Consider the following 27,464-nt stretch of genomic DNA (forward strand, 5'->3'; position numbering starts at 1 on the left):
CAACACTGCTACAGAAGAAGTGCTCGTGGCCTTGCTCGAGCCTCTCGGTCATGCCTCCATGCGTTGGGCTCTCCTGTGCTGGCAGAAGCATTTGCGCAGCCTCATACTGAACTCTTCAGGGACCTGATCTGCAGCCAACCCTGGCAGAAAGGTGGCTGGGGATAGAAAGGAGCTGAGGAGGGGACAGGAGAAGCAGAACTGTTTTGCCTGGTGGCAGTGCTGCCTTCTCCGACATAGTGTCCTTGGAACTATAGATTGGTCTAATGCTCTGCCAAGACGTTGCTTTTCTGTGGGATCAGTTTGCTCTGGCATGGGGGGGGGGGGCAGGAACGGTATAAGCGGTTGTGGCTGTTGGAGGTAACACCAGCCTGAGCGGTGGGCCAGAAGGAATAAACGGCTCAATAGCATTCACAGTGTGCCAGGCAGCAGCTTAAGGAACTTGTAGTCCATAAGGATCCAGTCCTACTGCAGTTTAATTCAAAGGCCAAAGTGCAGTGGACCTCCTTGGGTAATTTTCAGACAATAGTCGTGAGACTTAGTGCCAATCTTACGAAAAAAGTGACTGAAATTGGAAAAGGTTTATGACTTCTAGGACTTTACAAGAAATTTGTGGGCTTTTCTGGTATGGTGAAAATATGTAGACTCATAGTATAGTAAGTGCTGTGAGCAGTAGTGGTATGTGTGTTTGTAGCGCTCCATGGGATGTGAAGTGCTGCAACCTCTAGCTCAGTAGCCCAGGAGAAAAAGAACTGAGGAAATAGGTCTTCTCTGCAGGAAGCACTTGAACGACCCAGCTTGCAAGGCTCAGTATTGTGTTCCTTTATGAGTGCTAGAATTACAAGTGAGCCTCTTAGAGAAAGGCAGTTATAGTGTGTGTGTGCTTTGTGAGGAGCAGCAGTCCAAATCCTGTACGTTTTTGCTTAGCAGAAAATTAATTTAATCTCTCCCCACCCACAGCTTCTTGGTAGGGGGATGTGAGAGAGAAGGGAAGTGTCAGAAACCGTTGTTGTTCTAATATACAAGAATTCAGTTGGCAGGAATGGGGGAGTCGCATTGATTTAATCTGAACTTCCACCATCGTAAGTGGCAGGAATCAGCCTTGTGGGTTGGGAAATAATTGCAACTTTCTGAACGTGGAGTAGCAAAGCTTGCTTTAAGGCTGTACTTGTGCTGGCCCTTAGCATTTAAAGTACAATGCTTGCTTTTGCTATTTTACTTTAAAAGGTAAGAGAAAATACATGTAGTTACAGTATTTGAATGTGTACAGTAAGAACTGCATTTAGGCTGTAATTTCTTTTAATCTTTTTACTGAACCTCATTGTATTAATTTTGCATATGTTTTAATGAATCTGATAAAAATCCCATATTGCAAAAAAATCACCCAATCTATGCGACAATATTAGCTTCAGCTGCTTAATGTGGTATCATTAGATATGCATTTTAAAGCCATAAATACAAATATTTTAAGAGGTTGCTACTGTTTTAGCACTGGGACAAGCCTTGCTTTCCTCATATTCTGCCACATGCTAGATTAAAAAAGAAGCTTGTTCTCCAGATGCGTGTGTGTGTGTGCACACAATTTATGTAGGCACATTGCACTTTGCAGGCTTGCTGTCCTCCTCCCATCCAGTAGTTCAGTTTCTGTGCTGTTGCCTGTGGACTTCTGTCTGCTTAAAAAGAGTGAAAAAAGTTAATACACTTCACAGAAATACATCAGCTGTGTACAACTGTAAGGAATCAAAACTTACTGTTCATGCTCTCTCGGAAAGCGCTGATGACTGATCTATGAGATTAGATACACAAATAGTTCTTTCTTCTCAAACAAGGAGAACGCTGTGTTTTTTCCTCACAAAATACTATTTCAAAACTTTCAACCACTCTAGGTAGTAATTATGGTAACTTAATACTCAGCAGAGATTAAAAAACAAGATTAGAGCTGGCTGGAATGTTTTCAGCTTGCAAAAAACTCCCTGACATGTCCAGTGTTATACATCATGATGACTATGGCCGACCTCACCACATGATTTTGGCTAAAAATATTTTTTTGTTCAGGGGTGTGCCACTGCTGCCATCCCTGGATTCTGCCGCTCAGCTGTGAGAGGGCTCTTCTAGGGCAGGAAGAATCTTTCCCCGCATGATGGGATTTGAAACCACATTTCTCATTAGCATTTCCTAGCTACCAGGCTGCATAGGGTATTTTCTTTTGGCAGCTGGAATTGAAGGAATGTATCCTTCCTTCAGTTTCTTTGCTCTTCTCAGAGTTGTGCTTCTGAATCTGACCGCAAAGTATGTCATGCTCACGTGAATGCAGAATTAAATGGAGTTACTTCAGAAATGAATTTGGATTGCTGTGTCTGTAGCCATTGGACCTACTCCCATTAAATGTCTCCTGTGAAGTGCTAAGTGCTTTAAAATCCTACGGGGAATTGCAAGCTTGAACTGCCTATGAGGATGGACAAACAAAAGACCAGAAAGCTGCTTGTTTATTACATAATTCAAGTGACTATGAACTGCTTAGAGACTAGTAAAGTGATAAAAATTATGCAATACTAAGCTTGATGCTTTTATTTACACACACACACACACAGATACCTGAGTATTATTTATGATGTTTGCAATATGGCAAAACAGCAGAATGCTTGAGGGCAATGGCAGTATCTGTTGCTGTCACCTGCCTGATGTACTGTGAAAAACACGATGGGATTGTGAAAAATAGGTTGGCAATTAAGTTACAATGGAGTGTCATTTTATATTTTCCCTTGGGTGGAATAGGGATAATAGGATGAGGAAGATGCACAGTTTCCATGGCTGGAATTTATAAGATAAAGTATCCTATTCCATTTAATGTGAAAGGGATTTAGGGTGTCTAGCTTCTTTGGTTGTTTTTTTTTTGAAAATCTTAGCTCATATTTCATTTTTTTTTCCCCTTTATGAATGAGGTTACAAAACCTCAAAGTTTAGTGAAGACTTGTTCATCAGAAACCATTTGTGTTTGTATTAAGTCAGTGGTTGCTATAACCACTTTATGGATGGTTCACAAACCATCCATAATCAACAAATAGTTTGCTCTACTCTAGTGCTAGTGGTCTTCTGATTGATGTCAGCTGTCCCAGAGGAAAGGAGAAGAGTCCAGAGTTCAGGACAGCCACATCAGCCTGAAATAATCCTGATTCACTAGATATATCCTGTGTACATTTGGCTAAGTCCTGTGATTTCTCTGTGAAGATGATATGTCACTGGGGTAGATGAGATTACAGTAAATAGAAGTTAGATATGCACTCAAATTTTGAAATAATGGGCTCCATGGTGATACCTAAGATAGCCCAGGGAAGTGTGAAACGATCAAAAAGGAAGGAATTTCTTATGGTTATTTGCTTGCTGCAAAATACAGTTTGTTTTGATGTCTTTGTTGCTATGAGAAAAAATGTTATCAGAGAAGCTTTGTGATGCAGTGCCTTGGCTCAACTAGCAAAGTCCAAAATATCTGACTTATGTAGACAGCCAGCTAACATGTATAGTATTCTAACTGCTAATCTTCTTCTTATACCAGGGTAAGGTGGGAATGTGTATCTTCAGAACTGATATCTGTAACTGATATGGTCCTTGTGCTTACAGAATGGACTCAATGCTCTGCACCTGGCTGCTAAAGAAGGGCACGTGGGACTGGTACAAGAATTACTGGAAAGAGGGTCAGCTGTGGATTCTGCCACTAAGGTAATTTATGCATGTCTCTAAGTTTATTCACAAAAGGAAATGTGAAATAAATGGGAGAAATTTAGAAAAAAAATAGAAGTACAAAATAAGATAAATACCCCATTGGTATTTAAAATGTTACTTCTATTATGATCTGTGAGCCTATGTTATTTGCTGAGGCTCATCAGTAGTAAATGAAGATGGAAAAATTATTGTTTATGCAATCCGTTCACAGGGAGAGCATTAAAAAGTTTTAGCGATGCCAAATATTTCATTATTTCCAATGACAGTTCCCCATTACAGTGAGAGTGAATATAGCTCAAAATAGTAGGCTTTCTCAAATCTGCAAAAATTGGTGAGTGATTGTATCATGCCCGCAGCCCTTTCACTCAGGGACACAATGGAAAAAACCTGCAGGATAATACATTTTGCCTTCCGCTCTTCCACACGTAGGTACACACGAGGATGTCTGAAACATTCAAGCAGTACGTTACGTGTCCATTGATGGTAGATTCTTTGTGATGGGCTAGCTTGATGTAGCGGTTGACTCCTAGTGTCTTTGCCCAGCCCAGGGTGGGACTGCAGAAATGGAGGTTGCGGTCAGTCCCAGCAGTTCCTGCTTTTAGTTCTGGTGTTGGGGGCTGCTGCTCTGTTCTCTAGGCAGACTGGCTGGGCCCAGACTTTGTGTTTAGTTCCCACATCTCTGTTCCTGCGACTCTGTTCTGTGAGGCCTGATGCCTGGGATCTCCCTCAAGGCTGGTCCTCAGCTCAAAGAGCTTCTTACTCCACTTGTGGTTTCTATTACCGTTGAGAAAATGAGGTTCTCTCCTTCAAAAATGTATTTAATTCACCCTGCAGTGTAGCTATTGGTAGAACCACCAGCTTCCAGGTGGTACTTTGGAATTTTGTTTTGTTTTTATGAGTCTTTAGGCATCTGGTCTTGTTTGTTTAATAAAGCCCTTTTAGATAGTGTTTCTGGGGTTGAGAGACTGGCCTGAAAAAATGGAAGCCTCTTACAAAAGCAGTGGTCTCACTGCTGCTCTTTGTGAGAGGGGGTTTTAATGGAGCACTTCATCTACATTTTCCTAACCTATTTGCAACCCATCCAAAAGTCGAGGAGGACTCTTCTCAGCGTCATGTTGCTTCTTGTACTAATCAAAAATGGCCATTTGTGAATATGAGCAGTTCCCCCTGCTTTTTTTGCATATGCTTCTCTTGTGCTTCTAGTTCTGTTTTTAGAAAGTTCTTAATTACTTACCTATAATATGCATTTAAATTTTATGCCAATTAGAGAAGAGGGAAAAAAATTGTTTTTCTTCCACATTTAGAGGGTTCTCTTTTGCTCCTTAATACTCAGATTTTCCTTTTAAGTCTTGTATTAGGAAATTTCACTTTGCATGTGATACACAGCTTGAATTTTAGGACTCCCAGATTTCTGCTACTTTCTACAGGCGTGATATCTGGAGCTGAAGAAAAAAAATGTCAGCTCATGTTAAACTCTACATAGAACTTTTTTCCATGCCCCAATCAAATTCCAAAATCGCACTCAAAAGTTATGTTGGGATGTTAGTGTTACACAACAACTAAAGGAATCTCCATTGCTGCAATTACCAATTGTATCCCATACGATGTTTATAGAACCTCATGGTACTGTAAGGTAAAACAGTATTCAAAAAATGAAGGCCTGTATGCTGAGTATTATAAAGAACTGCTGGTTGAAGTGATTCATAAAGAAAAATAATGTAATAATGTCTCTCTTTCCCCCCATAACAGAAAGGGAATACAGCCCTGCACATTGCATCCTTAGCAGGACAGGCCGAAGTTGTCAAAGTTCTGGTTAAGGAAGGAGCCAATATCAATGCACAGTCTCAGGTATGATGCTATTTTCACTTCTCTCTTCTAAGAGTTGTTTGGTGAAGTTTTATAAAATAGATCTGGGAAGTTAGGCAGTAATTCCAAACCTTTTCTTTAATGCCAGCCCTGACAAATCAGTCAAATTGAGGGTTAGATGACATTTGCTGGTATGTAAGTAAAGTAAAAATAAATGACAAATTGAATCATCAATGTACTAGTTGTGTGATATATAAGCTTGCATTGTTATTGATTGAAATCTCTAAGAATATCTCTTCCTAGTAGGCTTTAAGAAATTGGTAGTTTCAAAAAATTCTGTTAAGTGTAGAAATGTTACATCATATGTTTGTCTTGAATTTGATGAGTGTTAAGAAAATTTATCAAAGATTTGATTTATAAAATTGCTTTTCATGGTTATTTGTTGGTTTTAAAATGTGAAGACAACTTACTCTAGGCTTCTGAACTCATTCTTATGTGATCAGAAAGAATTTACATCAAAGAGTGGAATGTACATTTGATCTTGGGGAATTCACCTTGTCCTGGCAGGCAAACCAACTGTAAAAAGAGCTCCTTTATTTCCACTGACATGAAGCTTGTCTGTTCTTCCAAAATGTACCAGGGAACTTGGTGGCAATGTTGCAAAGACTGACTGATGGCCAATGCTGGAAGAGAATCTTCTCTCTCCAGTTTGGGCAAGGCTGTAGTGGCAGCTGTCTCCCTGCCGTGATTTCAGACCTGTAAACAACATGGGCTGGATTCGCAGTGAACAACAGGCTGCAAACCAGCTAGACGATGGTTTGGTTTCAGAGCCAACTGCCCATATCTCCTCTGCCCTCCCAAGTAGACACACCTATTAGCACCACATAGCAATCTACCACATTATGACTGCATATATTGGAGATATGCGTTATTTCCTCTGTTCAGGATTAGAAACAATTTATCAAAAGAATTATTTGGTTACTGTTTGTAAATTCTGCATTCCTAACTGTGGCAACTGTCTGTAGCTATGGAGAACTGAGCAGATGGTATGGATGAAGTTCTACTATATGATAAAGAAACTGCCATATTTATTCAAACAAGATCTTTCTGAAGCATCCCGTCAGCTTGTGACATTCTCAGAAGTAAATCAAGCTAACTAACACTGTTCATACTGAATCTGGGTGCATCATTTGATGACCACAAATATGATTTGTACAGTAATGGTGTAAACTAAGACAATGAGAAAAACAAGTCATGCTTCAGGAGTAGATTAGTTTCAGATTAAATTTTCTTAGCACTTACTGTCTGTGGGCAATATAATGGGCTTGTAGCTCTTCTTTTTCTGCGATACGTGAGCAGAACAAGAAAAGAGTGATCTGATTAAACAGGGCAGCTAGGAACTACCTTGACAGAAGAGAAGTTCGGGAAGCATAGCTGGGCCTGTGTGAGCTGCTTTTCTCAGCCCTGTTCTGCAGAGTATTCCCTAATCACTAGGAACACAGCCAAGCTGGTGAAAGGATGCGTCCACCCCAAATCTGACTAGCTTAACATCTTCCTTGCTGGGGTTTTTTGCTGTTTGATGCCACAAATACATGGTGGACAATGTAAACTAAATAGAAGGCGACAAATATATGATGGGCAAGGTAAAGTAAATAGAGGGCACTAGATGAACCAATAGAATGAACCAACTACAAAATGAACAGGTGTGTCTATGCCTTTTCTATATTTTAAGACAGGGAAATTGAAAAGATCTTTAAGCTGCCTTGAGTCCAAGATTTCTTCTTATTATTATGTTTTCTGCCTCCAAGCCTGTGCTAAAGAGCGCTCTCAGGACAACTGATGGTTGGTTACTCCCCATGCCCTACTTCCATTTAATTCAAGCTAAGGAATGCTGCAATTCCATTGCTCAAAAATTTAGCAAACGCCTTTCATAATGTCCTAATTGGATAATTTCTGCATATGGTTTTTCAGCTTCTTCATGTGTATAGGAAGATAAAGTGATGTCTTTAATGTAAGAGTTTTGATAGTGGTAAGAGAAGTCATCATAAAAATGTTACTTTCATGAAGCATTATCACTCAAAAAGTCTTCATGAAGGCCTTTCCTTATGTTGGAAAAGAAATAATGTTTTCTAAGTATGGAAAAAAAATCCTGCCAAAATCAGAAATTGTTTTCACTATTATGATTTTATCTGCTATTCTAGTTTTAAACACATTTATTGGTAGCACTGAATGTTCTGTGCACTGTACAGAGGCCTGTTAACAGGTATTTGCTCCTTGAATTATCATCCAAGTCGAATTGACTCAGTGGATAAGAACACATAGATTCACATGATGACAGTGGGCAACCTGGTGTAAGCTCTTACATCCTGTCCATGGAAATCTGTATTTACATGATAGGAGTTAAAGCCTTCAGAATAATGGGGGAGAGATGCAGTGTTACTAAGATATTCAACAAAGCATCTGAAAATTAGGATAATTTTAGACATGAGGATGTAATCTTAAGAGAAACCCCAGAAGAGAGATGTAGACTTGACATCAATCAAGAAAGATGAAATGTAGGACTTTGATTAGTGTTTATAAATTAATTATATCTTAATAAATAAAGGATCATAGCATTTAAAGTAAATCATTCATTCTGTTTCAGGTAACAGAGGTTCTTTGCCCACCACTGTAAAATTGTAGAGTCCCTGGTAGTGCATTACCATCACTGGTAGTCCATTATTTTCTTTTTCTCCCAGGAGAAGTATGTGCAGAGGACTCATGTCTGTGTAGTACAGGGTTATATGCAAAGCCATAACGAGGATCGGCTGTCTGCTGCGTTCATGCAGGGATTTTGTGATGTTCTGCAACCCTGCTTTGCTCAAGGGAGTGGGGTTTAAATGGGAGCCAGTCCCCCACCTGCCTCTACACCTAAACACTCTTGGGAATATCCCTTAGCAGCACCACACCCGCAAGCTCTGGCTAAAGGGGTCTTCCATGGCTGGTTATGTAATTTCTAACTCAACCCCACCTTGCTGTCCCAATTCTTGCCTGCTTCGTCCAGGCCTTCTTGGTGTAGGCTCTGGCACCAGCTCAGACCAGCAGAGACCATGTAGGTTTTGATGAAACTCCTGGTTCAGATTCTTGCCATGTTTCTGGATGAGTATAATGCACATTGCTGGCACCTCAGTTCTTGTTGTCTAACCAGTTCACCTTGTAGCTGCTGGTGGATATTGTAAATAGCTATGGAGGGCCTGTACAAGTAGGATATCATCTGATGGAGGGATTTTTTCCCCTTTCTGGCCTTCTGCCTTTTTTGTGAAGAGAGAGAGAATAGCTGCTTGAGCAGCTAAAGTCTGGATAGCCAAATAGTTCCTCCAGTGCTTGCCAAAGGGATCTGCACAGCAGCTGCTGCTGCCGCCATGCAGGAACAGCAGGCTAAGGTGGAGCACGGAAGCCTTCCCAAACTCCCTTTCCCAGTAGACAGTTTCTATGTCAAGCCTTTCTGGCCTGGTCTTCCGGCCTCTGCTCCTGCCTGGGAGCAGTCTGGCTTCCTGTGACAACAGGCTGGAGTCCAAGGCTCTTGCTGCTGCTGGTGAGGGGTAGTTTCAGCTGGAAGGTGGGCCTTTCATAGGGGCCGTTCGGTCATGTCCGTTTCTGGGCAGAACGTTGCCAATAACACAGCAGTAAACTGCAGTGCACTGAGAAGGAAATGAGCTACCTAGATCTTTCTTCTTTCTAGTAAGCGTTGAATGAGCTTGGGTAATATCTCTGTTCAGTGCTTTAAATACTCTTGGTGTGTGTGCACATGTTTTCATTGACTTTGAATATGACTGAACAGATACTGCCTAATAGTGGGTGGAAAGGATGTACTGTTTTGGTCAAGGCTCTGAACAGACTCCTGAAAGCTTGATTCCGATTTACCATTTAATCTCTATGCCCTGTGAATACAATAGGGATAATAAATGCTGCCTTTCTACTCAAGATTGCATTGATATGCTCAAGAATGATGTGCATCATAGACAATAAATAAGGAAAAAAAGCAGAAAAAAATAGAAACTTCAAAGTTAATAAAGAATAGACACTTGATTTATGATAAAAGATAAAGATTAAAAAACAAGCATACTTTACAGCTGGTGGGAAAAAAATATAAAGTTATAAAGAAAAAAAAAGAATGAAGAGAATGTGCATAAATACTCAATTACTACATTTTCTGTCAGGAAATATATCACAGATGGACAAATGGATAAAAATACAAAATTAAAGGTAAACTTGGAGAAAAAAGTAAGGAATTATGACTGAAATGCTCAGTTTCTCTTTCATATATTTTATCTCAATTCCATTTTTAAAAATAGATGTTACATTGTCACTCTTAAATCTTTAAGAAACAGTTGCTGATATTGAGGGTATATTATGTCCTCTCCTGCGTATCTCTGTTATTTCACACTATTTTTTTCAGGGCCCTGCTAAATGCCATTCAGTGGTAGTGATCTAATGCCAGTGAAGTACTTAAGTTGCTCTATAACTTCCTCTTTAAAGAACTCAATATCTGTCAAGGTCGTTCTCATTTCCAGTGATAAGAATTTGCCATGGTGATAAAATTGCTTCACTGATTATAGACTGATAGGTAAAAGATCTCAATTCCAATTTGTTCAACTTACCATTTACCTTTTCTTTTTCAGTTAAATTGCATAAAACATTGCCCTTTATCAAAACTTACCAGAAGCAACATCTGAAACACTACACTGATTTTCAGTTCTTTAGACCAACGAAATAACAGAATTATCTCAGAAAATGCTATTAAAAATTTGCAGCCGCTGAGATTACAAAACCCATCTGTGCTATCTGAGGCTATTAAGCATTCAAGGACTTTGATTTTATGGATTTTGGTTTTTTATTAATATACTTTGCTTTGCCCTTCAGTTTTCTGTTAGTCTTTCAGAGCTGTTATTTTGTTCATCTTCCTATCTTTTTAAAAATGTGTTCCTTTCCAGCTAATACGTCATCACTGTTATTTTTAGAAAGTAATTTCTATTTTGATACAAAGCCTAATTGCGCAGTGATTGCTAATTGAATGACTCCACTTTCACCTGCATGCATATAATTTGCGAGCTGACATCTTCCTTGAGTATGTTTCAGGCAAATGCTGAAATGAGGGCAAACCCAGAAATGGCCAGAGAGATCTGGAAATTACTGCGCCTTTTGGGCATATCTCCACCTAGAATTCAACAAGTTTGCAATTATTTGGCTCAGTTAGAGTTGCCTTTTGCACAGTGCTACAAATAATACTGGAGAAAATACATTTATATGATGAATATCTATAAAACATCCACCTGGTTGATTCTGCTTATGGTTGAGGGAGCAGTTCTAGATGAGCTTCATCAAATCACAAATCCATTGTAGCTGCAATTTGTCTTCTCGATTTGACCATGTTTTCATCATGTCCAGATCTCATCATGCTGCAGTCACTGAGAATATAAAACCTTGTCTAGTGACTGGATGGTACAAACTATAATGTACCATGGGTAACCACAGATTTACTGTGACTTTTTCAAATATGTTTTATCCATGCTACTCTTCTGAGCTTTGATTATATTTCCTTGAAGAGCAGAACAAGGTCATCCCATGATATAATGTGACCTTTTGCAACATGTATTCCCTTGTGCTGGTGATCCTCTAGATACTTCTGAATTTCAGTGGTGAATTCCAAAAAAGTGCTTAGGGGCCACTGAAATGTTTCATTGTCCAGAAGCAGGTAAGTGGCATTGGCTGCTCATCACATGCACACACTTTCCACCCAGCCCATTGGTTTCCTTCTTGCACAGCTGGATCACTTGCTTACCTCCAAACCTATTTTTAATTATTGCTTGTGCATTAGAACAGGATTTCTTTTCTCTAATCTTTCTCTCAATGAATATCTACTTTTGTGGCATATTCATTGGCATCAGTTCTGATGCCAATTCTTGATCTTCTTGCCAGGTGGACAAAGCATTGCCTGTTTCAGTCAGTCCAACCCCTCCACTTGGAAAATTAAGTTTATCTCCTGTTAATTTCTCTTAAAGTCCAGCTGTATCATCTGACTCATGCAGAGGGGGCAGAGATGTCTGATAGCTAGAATGTTAGTCTGCCAAATGCGACAATAGCCTTACTGCAATACTCTTGATAAGTAAGTCTATCTGTAGGCTATCCCCTACTGCAGTAAAAATGATGTATTCTGACCACACACGTTATGGAATGGATATATCCTGACCTTCATCCATTCCAAACGAGGTTAAAAAGGTTAGCCTAGTAAAGAGTCGTACCTCATAATATGATATCTAAAATGAAGAACTTAGGCTTGATAAATATCAAGTAATTGAGATAAAAATAGCTGAAAAATTAAAGCCAAAAAGAGGAAGTACTGTTCACTCTCATTCAGTAACTGCAAGGGAATTATTGTATCTTGGAGCCCATTGTTTAAGGAAGAAATGCTTCCCTTCAATTTTAAATTTTCTGCAGTTGAGGTTAGAAGAAAATGAGTTCCCTAAGCTGCTAAGGTTGTGCTTTGACCAGTGCTTCCCTTGGGGGCCCTCACAAAAGGAGGAGCCTACCTTTTAATCATCTGATTATTTAAAGTGACCCAGATACTGAAAGCAAGGATTAGACAAATCAGTCCTCCCCTCAGCTGATCTTGTTATTTAAAAGCGCTCTGGTTTCCTTTCCTCTATATCCTTCTTTAAGCTCATTGCAAACACATTAGCCAAGAAGTATTTTCATTTACATTTGTTCCTGTTACGGTGCCACTTCCTCTTTCAAAAAGTAGGAGATGCTGCTATTGTGACCGCTGCAGTATTTTTATCTATACTATTCATGAGGTTAAAGGAATCCTAAGAGTAGCACAAAATTTTCAGCCTTAATATACTTTCCCAAACAGGAGTGATAAGAGAGCTTTTTGAATGCCTGTGTTCAGTGTTCCTACCAAGCGAGAGGGAAGATTTAGATGATTCTTGGAGAAGCGATGAGCTTGTCTGTCTCAGGATATGTTGGGATTTGCTTTACCACAGATTGCTCTCCCTGTGGTTTGTAAAGATGTTCTTACTTTCAGAATGGACTGTATTTTGCAGAGTATTTCGTACCCCACTAGGACAAATGGTTTTAATTCCACCAAATGGGCATTCTGCTCTAGTATCAGCACAGTCAGAGTCAGATTCTGAGGTGATGTATATCAAGATGAGTCCTTTGCTGCAGTTCATCATTGTTAATGTATTAAAGGATCAAGCCCATTATCTCTTCATTGGAGAAAAAAAAGGAAATTCCTTGTGGTGGATGGATTCAGCGGATTTTGAGAGATGTAACCAAAGGTAATATATTAAGAATATTGAAAGGACAGATGTCCTTATTCATCCTCCCTTAAGCTAGTCCAAGTTTCAGCTGCCTGTCTCTTACAGTAAGCATGAACATAAAATAATGACTGTTGATATCACATGGGTCATTTCCAGTTCCCAAAATCATATAGTTAAAGGAAAAAAAATCATGAGGATGCCCAGTTTATGATGTTATTTACAGAAGATGCAGCATGGTGATCTAGAAATGTGGGACCAGTTGGCTTTCTCTAAAAGGATCTTTTCTATTTTCTTTTCTTGGGTCTTTTCCCTCTCATCCTTTCATTGTACACTTCCAAGAAAAGACTGGCTGCATCTTTTCTATAACCACCCATTAGGTAGTTGAAGGCAGTAGTTCAATACCCCTCCTCCAGGCTGCACAAAAACCTGGTTCTCCCAGCCTCTCCCCATATGTCAGATGCTCTAACCCCTTTACTCGTCTTGGTGGCCCTCCGCTGGACTCGCTCCAATTTGTTAACAGATTCCTTGGTGGAAGCCCAGAACTGGACATAGTACTCTGGATGCAGTTTTACAAGTGCTGAACAGAGGAGAAAAAGCACTTCCTTCAACCAGCTGCTATATTTATTCCTGTTCAAGCTTAGCTAGAGAATTTATTATATATAAGGTCAAAATATGGCAATCTGGCCCTTCCTACATTATAAGCTGGTATTCTTTAGCTCTGCATTGTGCCTGGAGCAGTGATATTCCTGAGGCAACCTTTCCTTCTAAGAGAGGCAGGGAAATGAATCTTCTTTATTCTACCTTAGAGTATCAGGGTCCATCTTAGAACACCATAAAGCAGTGACATGATATCAAATATGTTTTGGTGCTGTATCATAATGCAGCTTGCACCTGTGTTATCTTCAGACTGCCTACACAGACATCACTGCATCAGACTTGGGTTAGATCACATTTTCAAGATTTTCTAGACAGACAAGAAAAATAGTAATGTTTTGCTTGTCTGTAGGAAAAGCTACCAGCAATGTTCAGTTTTACTTAAATGACCATTTTTATTATAACATCTAAATTTTGTTTTGATGGCTTTTAATTAGTAGATTCCAGTGATCCAAAGCAAAATAATATCAGATCTTGTCATACATGTCCCTAACCAACACAGGCTGAAAACAAACTGAAAATATTCACAACATATGTCTTAGTCTATTTTGTTAATTTACAGTAATCCCTGTTAGTTTAAGTGCTATAACAGGGTCTAATATTAATGGTGCGGGTCAGAACCTGAAGAGTTCAATTGAAAGGAATTGTATTTTTTTGCATAAAGTTTAAGAGCCTGGAATAAAACAATGTATCAATCTGAAGGTAAGGGTTAACCAGACCAACATGCCACATTTCACCCTGCTTCACTGATGCAAACTGAGATGATGAGAAACAAGAAATGGAAATGTTATTAGCATGTATTTGTGAGAGTGCAGATATAGCTGAGTCACAACCAAATAAATTTTATATATACATATAAACATTTATAAAATATATAAAAAAATTAGATATAATGTGTTTATTTTTATATAACATATAATATTTTATAACATTTATATAATATATTACTATATAATATTACATAGTATTACCGAAAACACAATAGATGTGTTTTCTTCCATCAAGCCCTCCACCATAAGCATAAAATAAATTGTTTTCAGTATTGACCATGGACAGAAGGCAAAACCCCAAATGCTATCCTGGGACATTGTCCAGAATTCATATGCCAGACTCTGCCCGGGCTAAGCTTTTGGGTGCTAAGTTACGCCTGGTATCAAGGTCATGTTTTCTTTTGCATGACTAATTTATTCTCTTCCCATTATTCTCCATCAGCACAGTTTCAATTACAGGTTCGTTCTTTGTAAAAATGACATATTTTTCAAGGCACAGAACATCTTGATGTCTGCCTGGCTCTGTTTCAGACTCCGTTGTTACTTTGCTGTTCTTGAGAAAATCGTGATATTCGAAGCTGCTAAAATAGCATCTTTGTGCTCTTTAGTTTGACATATAAGCTAGAAAGTGACTTACAGTAAAATACACTTCCGAGGAGAAGGGTTCTTGCATCTGAAAGGCAAAAAGTGTCATGTAAATGGGGTTGCCTGAACCTGAACCACAGTTGGGGTGCTGTGTGACGTCTCATGAATGAACTTAGTAGGCTGATCGTAAACCCAGACATTATTTATTCATAGACATTATAGTGCAGTGGTGTAAGTATAGAGTGGAAAGCACTCATGCCATTTATATTACTAGAGAATTAGTGAGACAGCTGAAGGGGTAGTATTGCTTTCTATATAGCCTTCTGTGTCACTGCATAATTATTCTTTTTTAACAAATTAGTTTCATGGTCTGCCATCTTAAACAAGTAAATAGTATTTTATTGTTCTTTTTGTTTATTTGGCCCAATAATTTACAATCACCAGCCTCACTAAATCCAGTAATCTTAGCTTTCTTTCTTGTATGTTTTTCTCAGCTTTAATCCTTAGGTTCTATGGGACTCAGGCCACAGAATCTGCCTGTGTGAATGAGTGTAAGGATTGTTGCCTAAATGATTAGCTAATGCTGGCTAGGGAATTTCACTGTAGGTCAAAATCCAGCAGCTCTCCTGTTCCTGTACAGACACACCAGTTTACATGGAGTAATTCTAGGCTCACAAACTTGAACATCTAATCTGTGTCTATTTACTAGCACTTTCTGTTAGTGCTAATTTTCTGTTAACTTCTATGTTACGAAAGGAAAAGATATCCCAGGAAAATGAATGTATACTACTGTGCTGTGTTCTGCTTGCTTTGAAACCCTGGGAAAACAGTCTAGTCAGGAAAGATAAGTTGCTCTCATCATTAATGGATATTCTTTAAGAAATAGTATTCCACAGTACTTTAGCAAGTTTTATTTGGAAAACCACCCTTCTACAGTATATAATTTAGCTGGTTGTTGATGAATCCAAAAGATGTCTTTACTAAATGCATCTCTCTCATAAAATGGGCCATAGACAAAACAAAACCTTTCTCCATGAAGGGGCATCATCATCACAACAGCGCAGTCAGAGGGTGCAGGAGGACAAGAGGTGAACCAAGCACACTCTCCTCACCAGTCTCCCAGGTTTGAGCCAGATATGAAGCTGAAACAAATTCCTGCTGTCAGAACAAGGAAAGAGCTTTGAATCAAATTATGCATCTCAAAGGCATAATCTGTTTTTTGCTCTGGTCTTGTGGTGGTAGTAGAATCAAACTCCCTGCTAAGGCAATCAAGTAGAACATACAGCCAAACATCAAAGCATTTTCTGAGCATGGCAATGGCACATTTTATGCAAATAGATCTTTTTATGATAAAGCATTCAAAGATAAAATCAAGCAATATGTGGGTAGTACATGTTGCACCTCAGCAGCACTGATGTGAATGCTCGGTAGGCACTACAGGCTCACTGCAGGAAAAATGTGCTGTAGTTCTATAGGAGTTTTAGTAGTTTGGAACTTGTGAAAACCTGCTTCTTCATTTCAGTTTAAATATAAGTGTTTAGTTTCGGAAAATCAATTTAAAAACTTTTTTAAAAAAAAACCTGAATATGTTATTATACTGTTAATCCATGCCTAAAGCTCCAGTTCTGACAGTAAATATTTTTGGCAACCTCATATTTAGTCATAGATCTAATCGAGGGTAGTTTCCTTCATCTACCTTTACCTTCTCAATTTCATGTTTCTCAAACAGTCAGCTGAGAGAGATGGGCTCCTGATTCAAATATTCCAAATCATTCTCTGGAAAAGCCTCTCTTTGTCTTGACTATAAAGCAAAAATAGACTCTTTAGGCACCTTACGTTTGTCAATTTAAAATTAAATGGTGTGAATTTCCCTTGGGTGTATCTTCAAAAATTCAACAACTGCATATTTGCCTGAATATAAATACGCATGTGCTAGTCCAAATATTTCCAAGATTTTTTTTTTGAGTGAGAATATGGATTATATGGTTATTTTATGGAAAATGTATTTTAATGGAAAAGAAAGAAGAATGTGAGTAAGTGGTAAAGTTACTGGTATATCATACTTAAGATTTTGATGTAAGCTAGCAAAAAACTAGAAAGTTTTAAAAGTTAAAGCAGGTACCTTAATTCACCCTTTCAGGCAGAGAATCTCTTGCTTGCTAAGATAAAATCCTCTTATGAACGGTTTATTTTTAGACAGGCTGAAAATAATGCTCCGAGCATAATGCACAACAAATTTCTCAGAATTCTGATATTGTTGCTTCTTCCATGAAGCCTTTTGCTACCGATTTCCTGGCATTATTCAAGATCTATTTTTTAATTTAGTTTATAGTGTTGCATTTGTTATTTATATACTTCATTGATTAAAATCTATTAATTGCTTGAATTGTTAGGAGGCAAAATAGCCTTTGCTGGACAGGTTATTTCCTCTCCTGTGGAGGTTAATGGAGACTGGGATAAGGAGAAGCAGCTGAAGGTGAAGGCAGAGCTACCTTCATCTATGTGCTAAGGTGGGGTGTAGATATCGGTGGTCTAGGCTAATGTCTATGGAAGAATGGGAAAACCAGGGAGTTGGAATGTAAGTCACTGAATAATGATATAACTCAGGAAGTTACATTTTTGTTGGTGAAGTCAAGCAACGCTTTGAAGGGTAGAAAAAGCCTGACACAGTTACTGAACCTAAAGGCCCCAGCAATGATCTTACTGCCAAAAGGCTATGTTAACACAGGAGCATAAATCAGAAGATCTTACTATCTACCTGTGTTATTTCATGAGTAATCTAAGCCTGTCTCATCCTTGTCTCATTCCTGTCTCATCCTTAGTGCTAATGTGTGTTTTTTTGAGGGGACTGGACTGGCTGAAATTCTAACAAGAGTAGTAAAAGAAGGAGGCATAGGAAGGAAGGTAGAGTGACTTTCAGAAAGATCTGTGCCAGGTTAGTTTAAGTGCCAGGTCCTATTGAGGAAACTCTAGAGTAACCCAAAAGAAACTGACTTTTTATATGGACAGTATTTTGTGCACAGAATCATCTCTGAATGTTGCTTGAGAAATACAGTTATGGAAGTGTAATAAAGTTTTTTTGTTCTACTGAAAAAGCCTAACTACTTTGGTTTTCAGTTGTGACCTTGACTAAATAACTTTTTGTTACCTTAATATCAAGCAAAATTGGGAAAAAGAGGCCCACGAAAACCCCAAACCAAAAATCCTTGCAGTAAAATGGGGAGGCAGAGGAGACGACAGGTCTGGGTTGGGCATTCTGCTGATTGTGTTGACCCTCTGATTGGTAATTACATCCTGAAGAGTAATTACAAAGAAGTGTTTGCTGTATGTAAACAATTGCATTAGATGTCAGCCATCTCGTCTTCCTTGGTAATCTCAGTGATCTTCTAATACACTCTTAAATAGTTCCTGGAGGCTTCTAAAGTAAAATAGATATGTTCCTTTGGATTTACAACATGAGATTTTTCATTAAGAGAGAATGTGGTGACTCTGATGCATCATCTGAAAGGAGACATACTCAGGAAAGAGATAATACATCTCTGTTTTCTCCATTTCCCTCATTAGCATGTGTATAGCTATATGTGCATATAGGTATATGGATATTAAAGGCTATGCCTTCATGGGCAGGTGTGGATAGGCTAGTGATTCAAGTGGACTGGGTACTAATCACTTAGAGTTTGGAGGATGTATAGTTCTGATCATTGGTACTCCATGCGAGGAATATGGTTCCTTGAAAGCCTGCTGTAAAATAAGGTTAAACCAAGCTATGTAACAGTTTGTTTGGTTTTCTAAGTGCTCTAATAATCCCTCTGCTTTTTAAAATTGTGTTCTTCATTAGGGCTGGGCAAGATTTAATGATACACATTCTGAGTCATATAAAGACTCGCCAATTTGCATTGATAGCTTGAAGAAGCATTGAGAGCTACTCATTTTCTCAAATTAGCAAGTAAATCAGTGAATGTAGTAGAAAAAATGGAGTATGAAATACACTCTATTTAGTGTTATTTCCTCATAATAACTTTGTATTATAGCAGTAAATATCTTGCAGTATACATTTGTGAGGATAATGAAATCTGAGTGCTCTGTCCTCAGTACAAGGACTCTGATGAAATCATTGTCTGAAAGTGGATGTCATATATCATTATGAAATTAATTTCTATTTTTACAGATAATGCACAAAATCTGAATGTACCGACACAACATAAGAACAGAGCCAGGCTTTCAAAAAAAGCAAAATAACGTGTGTTTCTCATATTCCAGGTCGCCTTTGTATACCACAGTTGGTATTTTTGGTCTTCTGAACTGTGTTTATACAGTATGGGGATCATAATCTGGAGGAAAAATTATTGAAATAAAGTGTTTTTTTTCCTCCTAATAAGGCTGAATAAACCTACTGTATCCCAATTAACATCCTACAAGAAGGAGGGGAGAGGTCAGTCTGCTTTGCAACATATCTGTGGAGAATCATTAACCAGAATGTCTTGAATTCAGTAGAAAACACCTTGGGCTAGTGAAACAAAGGTCTAGGGAAAATTTGCTTTCTTCACTCTGCAGAGATCAAAAATCTAGAGCTCTGAAGTATCATCTGTAGAAGCAGAATGGAGAAAACAGGTATTGGTATAGGTCTTTGAAACTAAAAGATGAGGAATTGGGAAGGGGACATCAGAGTCAAGGATTAAAAGAAAGGAAGGGAAGGATGTGTTTTTGTTGTGGGCATTTCTCTTTAACTGTGGGACTGGCCGAGGAAGAAAGAAACTTGCTGTATAGGTGACACACACACCATGGCTTGTCAGAAAAACTGTGTGCAGGATTGGAGAAGGCAGGAACATCCTGGTGTCCAGCAGACAAATGAGAAGGAAGAGCTCCAGCAGGGCCAACAGGTAATCCTACTGGGTTGTGCTCTGCCAAGGAGAACTGTAATATTGGGAATCCTAAAATAGGAGTCTCTGGCCAAGAACCAGAAGTGCTGAGGTCAGGAAGATTGCAATTAGAATCTCTGAAACCAGTTATTCACTGAGAAAGTGAGCTTGAGCCTGCCAGGGGAAAATTCAAGCTTGACCTTGCCAGGGGAGAAATTCAGGGGAAGCTTTTCAGTCTTTTTTGGTGTAGGCATTTCTTCATATAGAAATCAGTATGCCATTGCAGTTTCTAAAATAAGCCAGCTTTTAGGAAAATATGTACAATAGGTTAAAACTATAAACAAAGCTTGAAGAAGAAAAAGGTTATGGTTTTATATGCAAGAATTACCCTACCTACAATTGCTGTAGTTTCAGCTATGATTGTATCACACCAAGAGGGTTTCCTTGATGTGATGGAAACTCACTGGATCAGTCAGGATTGTAAATGCATGGAAATGCATTTAGTATGTCTTGGTACTAAATGTTCATAAAGTCATATACATATTGCTTACGGTCTCATAATCCAGGACTTATTGTCCTGATCCTATTCCAGAACTAGGGACTTGAGTTGATTAAAAAAAAAAAAATCTTCTAAGCTTTTGAGTAAATTGATTTACTCTGGTTTGAAAATTCTCATATTCCACCCATTTCTATTAGTGTGCATGATCCTAGTATTCAGCCAGATAATATTCAATACTAGAAGGATTTTACAAATGGCACATAATAGCCATTTAAAAAAAAATGCTATGTTAGATTTGAATATTAAAATACCAGTCAAGGATGTGGAAAATTACCATTAGTTATACCTAATACGTTGCCACTCTGTTTCATTCCAGGATGGGAAGGAAAACTGAAATAGTGAGCCAACTCTATTACCTGCAGTTTTTTCTGTGCTATTCTGTCTAAATATAATAGAAAACAAACCAATCTGTTCATAATTCCTACTGCCAGCTCACTCCCTCAGCTAGGCAATCCTCTTTCCTTCTGCATCTTCCTAATTAGAACCTTCCTTTCATTTTACATTGTGATGAAATCTCTCAACTGTTCCCCCCCCCCCCCCCAACCCTGTTAAAGAGCTGTCTCAGGAGCAGCTAGAAGAAGAGCATACATCCAGATTCGCTGGCCTCCCAGCCTCAAAGTGGCCATGGAAGAGGCTGGCTGGTTTGCCTAGTCTGTGCTTCAAGTTTGTTGCCTAGTTTTAGCAGTGATTCAGAGGGAGGGGATCTGCCCATCAAAATGTGATGCAGATTTACCCAGCTGTTAACAGGCTTTTCTCGATACCTAACCTGAATTTCCTTTGCTATCACTTATACCCATTACTATTTTTCTGAATCATCATGAACACGTAGAACAGATCATTCCCCTCCTCTTTGGAGACACCTGTTACGTATTTGAAGATTGTTGTCTTGTTTACCTTCGATTTTCTTTTCTCTAGGCTAAGCAACACCGATGATTGTAATGTTTTCTCAAAGAAGTGCGGATATATTTTATTTTTACATCTATGTGCAGTGGTTGCCTTTATTGCAACAGAATGACCTCCCTGACCAGTGGCCCTCCAGTAGACCACTGTGACCTTCTTCTCTAATTAGTTATTCCCTATTTGTGCAGTTTGTTATTCCTGACGAAGTGTAGAAACTGGCATTTGTCCTTACTGAATTACATTTGCGGCCCATTTCTCCAAGGTAATAGGAACCTTTCACATTATGATCCTATTTTGTGGTGTACTTGCAGACCAGCCTTGTTCATGCTGTCTGTAAGAGTAATAAGAGCACTCAGTTCCATCATCCAAGTCATTACTGAGAATATTGAATAATACCTGACAAAGGCAGAGCCCTGTGCAGCTCTGCTCAAAATAAATCCAACCATTTTGGCAGGTGAACCATTGTTAACTATTCTCTAGGTGCAATTTTTTAATTATATGTCCCCAAGATTGTTCATGCTAGAACATTATGCAACACAGAATTAAAAGCCTTGCTAAAGCCAACATATGACATCTCTTGCCTGAGCAATCTACATTTGGAAGTGCAGAGGGGAATTGTGAAGGCATCAATTCTACAATCATATGTATTATGTAGTGACTGAAAAATTAGATTTTCATTAGGAAATTACTGAAAAGTTTCCATGACAAGTTTGCTAGAAAGAATAATATTGGCTTCTGTGAAACAAGGCTCAGAGTATCACAATATTTGCATTAATCCTAATTGTTGGTGTAAATGCACAAGCTTGTGATGGCATGCAACGTTAAAAAAATGCATTGTTGAAGTCTGGTTTATGGTTTATGTTCTAGCTAAGAGTGCCATTCAAGGACAGAAGAAATTTTCCAGAAATTTGGATGATCATGTCATTTTACATTACACTGTAATTTACAGAGTAATTAAGAAATGTCTAGGGTCTTTTCAACAATTCTAAAAGTATTCAGAAGAAAGTTATTAATCAGCAATAGCTCACTTTCATGGCTTTTGTTCATAAGGATTTTGCAGCTATTGTTTGCATTTAAAGTATTTTAAAGGGAAGAAAGGGCTTATGTTTCTAATAATTTGCCTGTAGTTTGATTAAGTTGGAGGAATTTTTTTTTAAACTACTGTATTATCCAAGGCAGATTCTTTTAACGACTCTAGGACATTATAAAGAGTATTTACAGTTAAATGATAGACTAACTTTTACTGTATGCTCCGAAATGCAGTCATTACTTTGCAAGGTTGATTTCCTTATGTGTGATGATTTGCAATGTATTATGTATTACAAAATTTTATGTAGTATGTTAAGCCTTTGTCATCTCTGCTCAGCTTGCCTTGAGGTATGGACTTTGTGGTCTTCAGGGAATTATGTCTTTGGTTATGTAAATGGAATAAATGGAGAAAACTCTGGCTTTCCTGTCAGTTTTCATAAAACTTTACTGTCAGCTTTACATTCTCTGAGCTATTATCAGAGAGAAATAGCTATATTAATGTTGTTGCCCTAAAATACATGTCTAAAGAGAATGAGTGTGAAAGCAGGTATAGTTTTGTGAGCTTAAAAGATATTAAACATTACCACATTAAATTAGAAAATGTTAATTTGTTCTACTTATGTACTTTAACATTTTAGTTTTAAAAAAAGGCATAAATGCATTTTTAGCTGTATATTTATTCAGGATTTGTTAATGTTAGTATATTCTGTTTTCTCATTACAATTTTTTCCTCATGTGTTCTGCCCAGAATGGCTTCACTCCTTTATATATGGCAGCTCAAGAGAATCATATTGAAGTGGTGAAATATCTCCTGGAAAATGGAGCTAACCAAAGCACAGCTACTGAGGTGAAGTATATTGTTTTTTTGGTTTTGTTTTGGGTTTTTTTTTTTGAAGGTCACTTAAAGTCAGAAGATTTTCAAACAATATTTTGAGAATTTTCACCAGTTCATGTCACTGAATTGTATTTATGCATCTTCCACACATGGGAGACAGGGATGAACTGTTCTGGAAGTTATGAAAAGTCGAGGAATGAAATCCTGCCTCATTCATTTAACAGCAAAACTTCCAGTGAGCTCAGCATTCTCACCTTCAGTGCGTGCCTGTTTCCTCTATCAGCTTCCCAGAGAATTTTCTGAAAAGTAAATGAATCTTTGAAGGGAGGACCCCAGAACTGCAGAAATTATAGGAGGGCAAGCTTGGCCCACTGAAATGGGATTGCCAGGGGGATGGACTGAAGAGTGGATCATAAGCCAGGTGAAGACGTACATATTTTGTTCAAACGGACTTTTGTCTCTGGCAGGTCCCATGAAAACTCAAGCATCTAGAAATGCCTTCACTTGAGCAACAGTGCTAGATTTGTCTGTGCTGCTTTTCGTTCTGCATAGTAACATCTGGGCAAAAATTGGTGAATAGAATATTATGGCATGTCTCTCCCACTTGCCTGTGTAGCAGGGTTTTCTGGGGAAGGTAGTCTGGAGGCTTGCTTCAGCCTTTCCTCAGCCAGAGTGTGTGGTCCATAATATGCATTCTGTAATTAGGACTATGAGGGCCATGTCCAAAAGTGTGTGTGCGTATAGTATAAAATGGTAAAAAAAACCAATTAGTATTAATAAGGAATAGCAAAACAACTTAGTTGTTGACAAGCTTCCTTTTAGATCTGGTCTTGAGATTTAAGCCGAGTTCAGAATATTCTCTTTACAGAGTGAAAGGGTGAGAAACAAGCAAGTATGTGCACAAAAATATTGAGGAAAATAGATATTCTGATGGTCCTGAGTTCACAGAACCATTCAGGTTGAAAGGGGCCTTGGGAGGTCTCTTACTCCAGCCTCCTGCTCTTGTTCTCCTAAGTGTGGAGCAATGGCAGCTTGCACCTCTGTGACCAGCTGTAAGACTGATTCTGAGGCTTGTCTGTGACTTCCAGAATAGCCTGTGAATATTCATTATTTTCTGTGGTTAATGTAATTTGGAAATCAAATGTCTAACAAGGATCAATGAGCTCACTTAGCAACATACTGCTTTCTCCTCAGACAATTTATTTCTACCCCCAAACCACATCAGCATAAATATGCAAAAGGATAGTATTCATTGCTAGGTTCTGAGCTTAACTGCAGTGCTGCAAACCTGTAGTAACTTCAGTGCAAGCAGCACAGACGCCAGCATAACGGTGACCAGAATCCATCTCAAGAGAAACTGAATCATGAGAACTTCCTTTGGCAAATGAGAGGATTTCAGGGCTATGGGAATAACTCATAGATAATAAAGTCTGTGCTTGTTCTATTTCCTTTTATTCTGCTTCTGCCAAATGTTCTTTTATTCTAGGGAACTAGTGAGCAGACTCTGTACTGTAAAGTGCTGGCTTCTCCTGTGTTCTGTGGACATGCAGTATTAAACAGTGCTCTTTACCTTTCCCCAGCCTGTAGAGAAACTTACCTGTTCTGGCTTACTTTCATGAACAGATGAATTTGAAATGGTGGTTCATTTATACTTGCTTTCCTTTTCTTTAAACTGAACTTTCAGTGTTAACAGCTGCTCTACTATCCCTTCTTTCAATGGATACTGTACCATTTGATGACAGCTCTTAAAATAATCCTCCTGTGGCCTGCATAGATGGAGATCATGTTACTATTGCAGCTTTCTGAAACATGAAATGCTGTGCAATTGCCAGGCAACTTGGCAGAAACACATCCTGGTGAATTGGTTGCAATGCAGCTTTGGATCCCCAAGACCCAAGGCCAGATAGAGCTCTCAGTCACCTGCTCGCAGTTGTTCACTGAACAACTTTTATTGGCTGTGATCAGGCACTGGGAGTTCATTCATTAGTTTACAGGAACTGTGAAGCTGATACGGTTATAACTAATGTGGCCGCTCCTTGAACATAAACATCCAGACAACCCTGGAATGTATAGTGTATTCTGATTAGAGAGAAAAAAGGGATGAGGGGGTGGAGGGAGGAAGAAAAGCCAACTGCCTCTTACTCCAAACCCAGTTCCAGATCCATCTTCTGCGATCAGAAAGGTCAGCGCTTACTTTTGTGACCCGCAAATTAAAGCTTGACTATGCCCTTATTTCTCAACTAGGTAAGTTTGGGGTTCAGATGTTACTCAGGCGATGGTTTCAATGATTTGAGTACTGCTGAAGGATGGACAGACTGAGCAGCTGTCTGCTTTCATATGTGCTAAGATTTAGTCTGATGGATGGAATGAAAAAATAGTATGTTAAATAAGGTGGGATGGCAGCCTGAACTGAAGATCCCACTGAAATACATGGAGAAGGACATTTTGTTTGACATGAAAGATTGGCTGTTCTCATGGTGGGGATGGGGGAAGTGAAATGCCTTCTCAGGGCTCCTGTTAGCCATGCTCTCTACGTGTAATAGGAGAGGGAATGCAGAAAGGCTTGTGTCCTTTTAGAGCAGGATGGAAGATAAAGTAGTGCAGATCAAATAGTTGTTCTTGCTTTGAAGATACGAAACTAGCACTGCGTTTGGATGTATTTTATGTTTCCTCTCACTCTTATATATACATATATATATAAAATGAGAATAAGGTTGAGCTCAGTTTCATGTGTCCTCTAATCCAGGATTTGTTCTCATGTTTCCAGAGGCGAAAGGCAAGTGCATTAAGCTATTTCAACACCTAATGTAGCCCCAATCTGAGAATTATCTTTATAGTTCAGCTGTTTCATCAGCTGTTCGCCCCTTTTTAATTCACTGTACAGAATTTATTCTCTATTACAGAAAGAAACTATGACTGTATAGCTATTACAGCACACCTACCCACAGTTCTATGCAAGAGGGAGTGAATGTTATTAGATTACTAAGGGGAAAGATCGCTTTGGCAAGACTGCACAATTCCTCAAATGTTTGTCTTGACATATGTTGGCTCTCATTCCTTCCTAATTTGTCTTTTGTCATTTTAGCATCTTCCCATTTTCCTATTCCCAGTCAATTCCTGATCTTTCCTATGTCTTTTACCCTGTGTCTGAGTCAGTCTGCTCACTTTCTGGCTGTAATCATCTCTCTAGTTGTCCCTTCTGACCTAGATGTAGAATGCCTTGTTTTACTCCTTTCCCTTTTCATTTCATTATTATCCACCATGCCTGCTGGTCACAGACTCAAGAACTGTTTTTCATGCATTATCTGCCCTCCAGTCTAAGCTGTAGTTGCAGCACCTATATGCCATGCTTGAGATAGATTTAGTTTCTACTAAACTAACAGATATGTGAGCAGGTAGTACTTCAGTTGAGATAGCAAGTTGTGATCATGTCAGCCATGTTTATGCATTGGCAATCCAGGGCACATGTGGAGGAGCAAGAACTCTTGAAAATAAGTTAAAAACAAAGCTAAAGATATGAATGAAAAATAGATTTTTCTGATTTGTTTTTTCCAGAAGGTGCAAATACTGTAATGTTTTGCTGCTTAGAATTAGAATAAATTAATAAACATCATCTGGCTCTCTTGAGTCATAGTCCATGTCTAACTTAGAATGGGAAACAGCAGTAAATGCATCTGAAGATATGCTTTCTTCTCCCAGAAGATGTAAGATATTCAGTAACAGGAACCATCTACATTTTTCAGAATTACCCTATTCAATGCTCACCAGTCCTTGCCAAAATGTTGCTTAAAATACGCTTTGTGGTCTCTTTTAAGATGAGAAGTAGTTGGTAGAGATAGTCTAGAACAATCCCTTGCCTGTACTTGACAGGAGATAACTTTGAAGGGAAAAAGCATGCTTCTGAAATGTTTGAAGTCGTATCTGGGAGGACAAAATGTTGTGCCTCTGATGTCATTTCATTGGAGACTGTGAGGCAGAGGTAGAAAACAGCTGGTAACGTGCTTTTCAAATTTCTCTGTGTGAACAGTGCTGTGGTACTCGGTGAAGCTATATATTCTTCAGCTTACTGAGTACGTTTTGCTTTCTTCTCTGCCAGGATGGCTTCACTCCATTAGCTGTTGCACTGCAGCAAGGGCACAATCAGGCAGTGGCCATCCTCCTGGAAAATGACACCAAGGGCAAAGTGAGATTACCAGCTCTGCATATTGCCGCTAGAAAAGATGATACCAAATCAGCAGCGCTCTTGCTTCAGAATGACCATAATGCCGATGTGCAGTCCAAGGTAACATGATGCTGTCTTCAAGGTAACAGAGTAGTCACGTGGCTGAGTGCCTATGGGCAGCAAACTTTACTTCCTTCATCTTAAAATAACAGTTAAAGGGAATTTCTTCTGTGGGGAAAGATAAGTTGCCAGACCAGTATCACCACTAATATATCTACTTTTGCACT

The 27,464-nt window shown here is 38.8% G+C and overlaps 1 protein-coding gene across 1 annotated transcript in view; it reads left to right on the forward strand.

Annotated features, from left to right (window-relative positions):
* The window catches only part of ANK2 (ankyrin 2), a 200,409-nt gene that overhangs the window by 54,877 nt on the left and 118,068 nt on the right, over positions 1 to 27,464 (forward strand). The window contains exons 3-6 of the mRNA XM_064510615.1: positions 3,616 to 3,714; positions 5,467 to 5,565; positions 22,929 to 23,027; positions 27,112 to 27,297. Of these exons, the coding sequence (XP_064366685.1) occupies positions 3,616 to 3,714; positions 5,467 to 5,565; positions 22,929 to 23,027; positions 27,112 to 27,297 (483 nt within the window). The remainder of the gene's footprint in view (positions 1 to 3,615; positions 3,715 to 5,466; positions 5,566 to 22,928; positions 23,028 to 27,111; positions 27,298 to 27,464) is intronic.

This window comes from Dromaius novaehollandiae, chromosome 4 (assembly GCF_036370855.1).
Source record: "Dromaius novaehollandiae isolate bDroNov1 chromosome 4, bDroNov1.hap1, whole genome shotgun sequence".
NCBI lineage: Eukaryota > Metazoa > Chordata > Aves > Casuariiformes > Dromaiidae > Dromaius > Dromaius novaehollandiae.